This window comes from Mobula birostris, chromosome 5 (genome assembly GCF_030028105.1).
Source record: "Mobula birostris isolate sMobBir1 chromosome 5, sMobBir1.hap1, whole genome shotgun sequence".
NCBI classification, from domain to species: Eukaryota; Metazoa; Chordata; class Chondrichthyes; order Myliobatiformes; family Myliobatidae; genus Mobula; species Mobula birostris.
Genome location: NC_092374.1, coordinates 33,029,505 through 33,039,785, shown reverse-complemented (window position 1 = coordinate 33,039,785; position 10,281 = coordinate 33,029,505). Strand labels below are relative to the sequence as shown.

At 40.7% G+C, this 10,281-nt stretch overlaps 1 protein-coding gene across 1 annotated transcript in view; it reads left to right on the top strand.

The window, feature by feature from the left end:
* The first annotated feature begins 4,449 nt into the window (after positions 1-4,449).
* The window catches only part of LOC140197220 (thrombospondin-4-like), a 137,798-nt gene continuing 131,966 nt past the window's right edge, over positions 4,450-10,281 (top strand). The window contains exon 1 of the mRNA XM_072257144.1: positions 4,450-4,686. Within this exon, the coding sequence (XP_072113245.1) occupies positions 4,605-4,686 (82 nt within the window). The 5' untranslated portion in view covers positions 4,450-4,604. The remainder of the gene's footprint in view (positions 4,687-10,281) is intronic.

The window sequence follows — 10,281 nt, the reverse complement described above, 5'->3', positions numbered from 1 at the left end:
GGGGTCTGACCAGGGTCCTGTGTAGTTACAACATTACCTCTTGGCTCCTAAATTCAATCCCACAATTGATGAAGGCTGATACACCGTATGCCTTCTTAACCACAGAGTCAACCTGCGCAGCAGCTTTGAGTGTCCTATGGACTCGAACCCCAGGATCCCTCTGATCCTCCGCACTGCCAAAAGTCTTACCATTAATACTATATTCTGCCATCATATTTGACCTACCAAAATGAACCACCTCACACTTACCTGAGTTGAACTCCATCTACCACTTCTCAGCCCAGTTTTGCATCCTATCAATGTCCCACTCTAACCTCTGACAGCCGTCCACGCTATCCACAACACCCCCAACCTTTGTGTCATCAAGGGGCTGCTTAACAAGCTAAGAGCCCATGGTATAATAGGGAAGATGCTAGCATGGATAAAGCTGTGGATGACTGGCAGGAGACAGAGTGGGAATAAAGGGAGCCTTTTCTGGTTGTCTGCTGGTGACTAGAGGTGTTCCACAGGGTTCTATGTTGGAACCGATTCTTTTTACATTATATGTTAATGATTTGGACGATGGAATTGATGGCTTTGTTGCAAAGTTTGCAAATGGTACAAAGGTAGACAGAGGGGCAGGTAGTAATGAAGAAATAAAGAGGCTACAGAAGGACTTAGACATATTAGAAGAATGGGCAAAGAAGTGGCAGGTGGAATACAATGTCGGGAAGTGTATGGTCGTACACTTTGGAGAGAAAATACAAAAAGCAAGGCGCAAAGGGACTCGAGAGTCCTTGTGCAGGATTCCCTAAAGATTAATTTGCAGTTTGAATCTCTGGTAAGGAAGGCAAATGGATGTTAGCATTCATTTCAAGAGGACTAGAATATAAAAGCAAGGATGTAATGTTGAGACGTTCTAAAACATTGGTGAGGCCTCACTTGGAGTATCTGAGCAGTTTTGGGCCCCTATCTAAGAAAAGATGTGCTAAAACTGGTGAGGGTTCAAAGGAGGTTTACAAAAATGATTCCAGCTGTGAGCAGCTTGTCGTATGAAGAGCGTTTGATAATTCTGGGCCTGTATTCACTAGAATTCAGAAGAATGACGGGTGACCTTGATAGAGTGGATGTGGAGAGGATTTTGCCTATGGTGGGAAGAGCTTAAGACCAGAGGACACAGTCTTGGAATAAAAGTTCAAAGTTCAAGGTTCAATGTAAAATTTATTATCAGAGTACATACATGTCACCACATACAACCCTGAGATTCTTTTTCTGCGGGCTTGCTTATCAAACCTATAGAACAGTAACTATAAACATCAGGAATAGAGGGGCATCCTTTTAGAATTTCTTTAGCCAGAGAGTGGTGAATCTGTAGAATTATTTGCCACAGGCAACTGTGGAGGCCAAGTCTTTATGTATATTTAAGGCAGAAGTTGATAGATTCTTGATTGGTTAGTGCATAACGGATATGGAGAGAAGGCAGAAGACTGGGGCTGAGAGGAAAATTGGATCAGCCATGATGAAATGGTGGAGCAGACTCAAATGGGCCAAATAGCCTAATTCTGCCCCTATATCTTATGCTCTTAAGGTCTAAAGATTTATAATCTTCCTGAGGTATAATTATAATTTATAATCCCTGTTAGCCATCTAATGTTGAATTGGATCATATTCAAACTTGCCATTGTATTTAATTACCCTACGCGTAAGATCAGAAAATTCACTCCTGTGTCATTACCATACCATGCTCTTGAACCAGTTCATCTGAAATTAACCCTTACCTCTCCCACTTGGAGGCATTTGAAGTTTCACTGTCTGCATCCTCATTTGCACTGGTATCAACTCACTGATCTTCCCTACTCACTTAGCTGCCAAGACCTCTCCATGAGAGGCATGAGAGAGGAGCTGGCCGAAGTTGATAGGAAGGGGACACTAGTTGGGATGACAGCAGAGCAGCAATGGCTGGAATTTCTGGGACCAATCTGGAAGGGCATAGCATGGATACATGAAGTAGTATTCTAAAGGCAGGATGGCACAACCATGGCTGACAGGGGAAGTCAAAGCCAACATAAAAGCCAAAGAGAGGGCATATAATAGCACAAAAATTAGTGGGATGTTTGAGGATTGGGAAGCTTTTAAAAACCAACAGAAGGAAACTAAAAAGTCATAAACAGGAAAAAGATGGAATACAAAGGTAAGCTAGCCAATAATATTAAAGAGGGTACTACAAGATTCTTCATATATTTAAAGAGTAAAAGAGAGGTGAGAGTAGATATCAGACCACAGAAAAACAATACTGGAGAGCTAGTAATGGGGGAATGATGAAATGGTGGATGAACTGATTAAGTATTTTGCATCAGTCTTCACTGTGGAAGACACTAGCAGTATAATGGAAGTTTCAAGTGTCAGGGGTCATGAAGTGTGAAGATGCTATTACTAGTGAGAAGGATCTTTGGAAACTGAAAGGCCTAAAGGTAGATGTCACCTGGATTGTGGAGGCATAGTAATGATCTTTCAAGAATCACAGGGTTCTGTAATGGTTCCAGAACACTGGAAAATTGAATGTGTCACTCACCTCTTCGAGAAGGGAGAAAAGCAGAAGAAAGGAAATTAGTCTGACCTCAATGGTTGGGAAGATGTTGGAGTCAATTGTTAAGGATGTGGCTTCAGGGTACTTGGAGATACATGTTAAAATAGTTCGATTTCAGCATGGTTTCCTTAAGGGAAAATCTTGCCTGACAAATCTGTTGGAATTCTTTGAAGAAATAACAGGCAGGATAGACAAAGGAGATTCAGTGGATGTTGTGTACTCAGGTTTTCAGAAAGCCTTTGACAAGCTGCTTAACAAATTAAGAGCCAATGGTATTACAGGAAATATTCTTGCATGGACGGATTGGCATGAAGCAAAGAGTGGGAATAAAGAAAATCTTTTCTGATTGTCTGACGGTGACTAGTGGTGTTCCACAGAGGTCTGTGTTGGGACTACATCTTTTTACGTCACATATCAATGAATTGGATGATGGAACCAATGGCTTTGTGGCTAAGCTTGCAGACAATGTGAAGACAGGTGGATAGACAGGTAGTGTTGAGGAAACAGAGGCTGCAGAAGGACAGAGTAGGAGAATGGGCAAAGAAGTGACAGATGGAATACAGTGTTGGGAAATGTGTGGTCATGCGTTTTAGTGAAAGAAGTAACAGTGTAGACTATTTTCTAAGTGGAGAGAAAATGCAAAAATCTGAGGTGTAGGATTCCCTTAAGGTTAATTTGCAGGTTGAGTCAGTGGTGAGGAAGGATGTAATGTTAAGGCTTGATAAGGCATTGGTGAGGCACTTGGAGTATTGTGAGCTGTTTCAGGCCCCTTATCTAATAAAGGATATGCTAACATTGAAGAGGGTTTGAAGGAAGTTCACAAAAATGATTCCAGGATTGAAAGACTTAACATATGAGGAGTGTTTGATAGCTCTGGGCCTATACTCACTGGAATGCAGAAGAATGAGGGGGGAATCTCACTGAAATCCATTTAATGTTGAATGGCCTCGATAGAGTGTATGCGGACAGCACGTTTCTTATGGTGCATGAGTCTAGGACCAGTGAGGCCAACCTTAGAATAAAGGGACATTCACTGGGAGAATTCACAAACTCTTTGTGGGCAGCAGCTGCAGGAAATGAACCTGGATTGCTGGTACTATAAAGTGTTGTACTAACTACTACAGTTTTGTCATGTGGAAGCAACTGGGCAGTGCAGGTTTGTTGAACTGGAAGCATTGTTACCATGCTATATCTCTAAATACTAACTAAACCGTAAAATACCTCTGGAATTTCCCAAATTGTAATAATGACCATATTTCGGTTATACTTTATTGGCGGTAAAGAACTTTGGGATATCCTTGCCACATGAACAGTATTATGTTAATGCAAATCTTTCCTTTTTTGCCTTTTTCTTTGTTCAAGACTGTGTGGAATTAATGCAAAGCACAAGGAATTGGTAGCACAAATTTCTCCGCAAATAATTTTCCATTCTGGTGAAATCATGCAGTTTAGGGAATATGTCATATTTCAAGCTATCTAATAAAACTGGCACTTTGTCATTTTCAAATTAGTTTTTAATCTGTTTCAATATTATTTCATAATCCATTTTCAAAGTAAAGCTTGCTTTATTTTAGTTCTTCAAGGTAAACAGAAATCCCTTTGTGATCAATTCAATAATTACTCTTCTCCCTTTTACCTACAAGATGACAGCTTATTTAGTGAAACAAATCCTTTTTCCAATATCTATTAAAACCCTGCATCAAGTTTGAAGAAACCCTATACCGGTAGTATACCACAACTGTCCAGTATGTAAGAAGTCAAGTAAACCTCAGCACATATGGAGAAAGTTTTCGTCATCATACCTTCTCGCTGTGAGGCAAGTCTTTGAGAGAGTTAAAAGCAAAGTCGCTCAGGAATCTCACCCACTTCTGAAAAGGTCTCAGTCATATCACAACCGCACCAGCGAAGTTCCAGCATGTCCTAGTGATATTTACCGCCTCTCCAGCCCCATTTCTAACGTCTAGACTGGGAATCCTATTCTGAAACGTCTTTTAGTAGATAAACTCCACAAGTTATTGGAAAGCCAGATCCCGAAGAGATGAAGTGGAGTTTGGTGATGCTACTTCTCCGGCTTCTTCTACAGTCACCTCCCAGTTTTTCAGCGGATGCTGAGCCAGAAAGTAAGTATCTGTAGAACCGCCGCAAAAGAATTTCTTTTTAACTTCAGTTACCAGTTACCTCACATCATTTCTTTGTTTTGCGGCTTGAGGCGTCCAGGCTTTAGTAAAGGCGTATTGTAAATATCAATTTGTTGATAATGATATCTCTTTTCACTTATTTTCATGATTACGCGACATGTAAAATAATGCACCTGGTTACCAGCCTACGATTAAGGAAATAAATCGGGATTCAATTGTTTTCTCGTGGTAATGATGTGATTTTGATTAAAAACAGACTTTAAAATGCTCAGTGTGATTATTATATAAAGCTCCTACTTTACCTCTGAGGCATAAACCGTGTTCGAGCCGGCGAATCCAATATATTCTGGAGCTCATTAGTAGTTTTAAACAAAGTGTTACAAAGCTTTGAAATTGGTTCGTTCTTCAAACAAAAAGAAGAAATGTATTCGGGAAAATTTTCAATACAGATGTTCTCGATGGAAATCTTTCTGCCAAGCGTCATGTAATGCCGAGACGTGACCTGTCCCACATCCGTCTATTCATGGAAGTTCACAGTCACCGCGTTACCCACTGTTGGCAGTGTGCTCATTTTTATCGCATCCCACGCCACAACCACCCGGCATCTCTTTTAAAACATTTAGTTTTGATTTGGACAGTCCACGTGAACTGAGGATGGAATCACTTATTTGACACGGGCACTCCATCAATTATGGACAGCCTGAAATAATAGCAACCTGTTGGCTCGTAGTACAATGAAATCTGTTTCCCAGCCGCCCTCCCCCCATTAGTACTTCGGGATTTTAAAAGGCTACGAATAGGAATTTGCTTCGGGGAGTGTTGAACATCTGGGAAGGAGATTAACCTCAAATCGCGTTAAACTCCAGCGCCGGCGAGCAAGTTAGCAGCTGTTCCACCCAGACGCTGACTGCTAACCTGCTACCGAGCAAAGACTGCTTCTAGTTATTTAAACATAACGTAGTGGAGCACAAAGTGTGTATATTCTTAAACACTTATTAAAATACCAACAAACAATAGTCGCTTGATATACGTTTTCCACCATATTCCCCAACAATTCAATGGCCTCTCCCAAGATGGGTTCTGGACCTTACCATATTAAAAGCACGAAGATCACAGTTGGATGATTTGAGAGTTTACTATTATTTTGTATTCAGAGCCAGATAATCTGAATCTTCTCTATTGCCCTTGAATAATAATTATAATTTTATAAGCAAAACTCAGGAGACCACAGCATGCAATGTTACCACCATCTCCTGGTAGAGCAAACGGACGCTTTAGCCGGGAAAAGGATTCAGCTTGTCAGGTGGTCAGTCTGTAGTGAAATTACTAACGCAGTATCCATTACTCAGATGGGGCTCGTCTTGGATTTCTGGGAAATTGGAATGACATGCTGACTTGATCTTGATGGGTTCAGGATTTGAACTCAAAGCAAAAATGAAGTGAAAACCATAAACGCTTGGTTAAAAGGACTGAGTGAGTTTTGTAATGCATATACCCACTGCGGTGTCAAATTTCCCCCACTAAGGAGCATGTCTCTGTGATATATAGCTACAGTCTATGGATCGCATAAGGAGTTGGTCAGAGTGAAGTTGAGAGCTACTGTGGAAATGAACAGGAAACAGAGTAATCTCATTAATTTCCAAATGGGTATCAATAGGCAGGAGATAGTCTCAGTCAGAATGTTTTCCAGGAGATGATCAGAGCTGCCTCTAGCAGAATTATTACTGGGCTTCATCCTGCAAAGACTTTGAACAAGCAAGCACAAAGTGCATATAGATTGGAATGCTTACCCCTGCTCCTGCTCTTATTCAGTAACTTGGATTTTCAGAAGGCTTTTAACAAAGTTCTGCACACAAGACTGCTAAACAAGATAGGATCCTACAGTATTGCAGGAAAGATATTAGCATGGATAGAAGATTGGCTGACAGGCAAGAGGCAGAGGGTGGGATTAAAGGACCCTTTTCTGGTTAGCTGCTGGTGACTAGTGGTGTTCTGGAGGGGGTCGGTGTTGGGGCTGCTTCTTTTCATGTTATATGTCGATGATTTGAATTATGGAATTGATGGCTTTGTGGCTAGATTTGAAAATGATATGAAGGTAGGTGGAGGGACAGGTAGTACTGAGGAGGCAGGGAGTCTGCAGAAGGATTTGGACAGACTAGGAGAACGGGCAAAAAAGTGGCATTTGAGATAGAGTGTAGGGAAGTGTGTGGAAATGTACGTTGGTATAAGGAATAGAGGCGTGGGGAGGGGGGTATTCAAAAATTGTTGGTGCAAAGTGAGTTGGAAGTCTGATGCAAGACTCCCTTAACTTGCAGGTTGAATCGGTAAGGAGGAAGGCAAGTACAATGTTAGTGTTCATTTCAAGGGGACTAGAATAATAAACAAGGGTGCAATGCTGAGGCTTTATAAGGTGCAGCTTTCGGAGTATGGTGAGCAGTTTTAGGCCCCCTATCTAAGAAAGAGTGTGTCACCTTTGGAGTGGGTCCAATCGAGGTTTACAACAATGATTCTAGGAATAAAGGGGTTAACATATGAGGAGTGCTTGATGGCTCTGGGCCTGTATATATTGGAATTTAGAAGAACAAGAGAAGGAAGGGGATCTCATTGAAACCTACCTAATATTGGAAAGCCTAGAGTGAATGTGGTGAGGATGTTTCCTGTAGTGGGGGATTTTAGGACCAGAGGCCACAGGCTCAGAATACAAGTACATCCCTTTCAAGCAGAGATGAAGAGGAATTTACTTAGCCAGAGGGTATTGAATCTGTAGAATTCGTTGCCACAGATGGCTGTGAAGGCCAAATCATTGGGTATATTTAGATCTGAGGCTGATAGTTTTTTTGATTAGTAATGGCATCAACTGTTATGGAGAGAGGCAGGAGAATGCGATTGAGAGAGAAAATGAATAAGCCATGATCAAGTGGTTGCACAAACTTGATGGACTGAATAGTCTAATTTTGCTCCTCTGTCTTATGATTTTATGGTTTGAACTCACATTGCACAAAATGGGGGTTTGGATTGGAGTTAGGTCAAGTCAACATTCCAGGAATCTTTCTACCTCTAGGTTTTGGGGCTAGTGTGCATTTTCTGGAAGAGTTTAAGTTAAGGGACATTAATCGTAAGGATGGGAAGAAATTTCACAAATGAAGTTGAGGCACCAATGAAGGAGGAAGAAGCTTCCTTTGTGTATGGTCAGATGGATTGAATCTAATACCGTGCATTGTTATGATACCTCCAATGTAATGAGACAGCACACATATCTTCATATTCAAATTCAAGTTCAAGTTTAATTGTCTTTCAGCCTTGCAACCAACCAATGAATAAAGCAAAAGGAAAAGTATTACTCCTGGATCAAGGTGCAAAACATAATACCAACAGTCATACACAGCACAAGGCACATATTATACTGTATATGATATAGCAAGCACATATAAGATATCAGTAAAATACAGTAACACCAAAAAAGATAGTCCAAGACCCTGAGTCCATGAATGTCGATCCCAATATCTTCTGCTGAGTGAACCCGGGGAGGGGGGAGTGGCAGCAGGGACTCCAGCTTGGACGCCGCATTACTCTCGGAGCACACTGACTCCAACACCTCTCCTAGGTGATACCACGGCTTGAGACCCAGTCCTCACTACCACTGAGGCCACACGTTTCCATTATCCAATCTGATATGAACCACAGTGGAAGGCTTTGAAGGTCTGGTCAAGAAGTTGGTTTTTACTGAATGATTTGAATGAGAAGGGGAGAGAGATTGAGAGGCAAAGAGTTTTAGAGAGTAAATCTCAGTTTAGGCTAATTAGCTGTAAATTCAAATCCCTATGACTGAATGATTTAACATCAAAAGAGTGCAAGAAGCAGAACAAGATAAGCAAAGGGAATTAGAAAGGTTTGTAGTGTGAGAGGTATTGCAGAGTTGGCGGGCATACATGTGATGGAGGAAGGCATGCTCAAATGAGGATTTCAAAATCAAGATGTCTGAGCAAGAACAATGTAAATGTTAGTGTAACAGTTAAATAGGCTGAGTTAACCTAGGCAAGCAGAGTTTTCCATATGTGTAACTCTATGTAGGGAAGTGGGAAGGTGCCACTTAGGGAATTTTATACAAAAATAGTAGTTCAGCATTGCTTCTGACAATAACCATTACACATAAAGTTTTCAAAGTGAAAATTGCTGAATTAACTCTAGCATCATAATAGGAATTCTCTCCTCAAATAGCTGTGGGCTTCCTCTATAGATATAGTGAGAGAGGTTTCTCATTCATATGAATAAAGTAAATATAAAATGAGGAGATATTCAGAGAACTAATTCATATCAAAATCTGGATTGTCAAAGAATGCATACAGGAATACAACGTACTTATTTTATATGGTGCTAAGCAAAATGTATTCTGCTGACTGTGAGTAGTTGTACTTGGGACTCAACTAAAAAGGAAAGAAAGGATTGTTTTCATAAGTTTCTTAAAGTACAAATCTTTAGTTAAGCAGTTGGTTACCAACCCCAATGTAGTTTATTTTCAACTTCTGTTTGCTAATGTTTCTATGAATCACCTTGGTAACTTTTACTGAGGAGAAGGAGATACTATTTCAATGTGAGCCAATATTATTGAGCTGAAATTTTTCATGAAATAAAAACAGAACTTTCTGGAATCACTCAGCAAGTAGGGCTACACTAATGGAAAATAAAAGTGAGTTAATACTTCAGATCAAAGACAAAGTGTGTTCAACCTAAAGCATGCTGCCTTACTTGCTGAATATTTCCCACATTTTCTGTTTACATTTTACATATATAGCATCTGCAGACTTGTTTATTTTCATAGAACCATAGAAACTACGGCACAGAAACAGGCCCTTTGGCCCTTCTTGGCTGTGCCGAACCATTTTCTGCCTAGTCCCACTGACCTGCACACGGACCATATCCCTCCATACACCTCCCATCCATGTATCTATCCAATTTATTCTTAACTGTTAAAAAAGAACCCACATTTACCACCTCATCTGGCAGCTCATTCCATACTCCCACCACTCTCTGTGTGAAGAAGCCCCCCCTAATGTTCCCTTTAAACTTTTCCCCCCTCACCCTTAACCCATGTCCTCTGGTTTTTTTCTCCCCTTGCCTCAGTGGAAAAAGCCTGCTTGCATTCACTCTATCTATACCCATCATAATTTTATATACCTCTATCAAATCTCCCCTCATTCTTCTACGCTCCAGGGAATAAAGTCCTAACCTATTCAACCTTTCTCTGTAACTGAGTTTCTCAAGTCCCAGCAACATCCTTGTAAACCTTCTCTGCACTCTTTCAACCTTATTTATATCCTTCCTGTAATTTGGTGACCAAAACTGAACACAATACTCCAGATTCGGCCTCACCAATGCCTTATACAACCTCATCATAACATTCCAGTTCTTATACTCAATACTTTGATTAATAAAGGCCAATATACCAAAAGCTCTCTTTACGACCCTATCTACCTGTGACGCCACTTTTAGGATATTTTGTATCTGTATTCCCAGATCCCTCTGTTCCACTGCACTCCTCAGTGCCTTACCATTAACCCTGTATGTTCTATGTCGGTT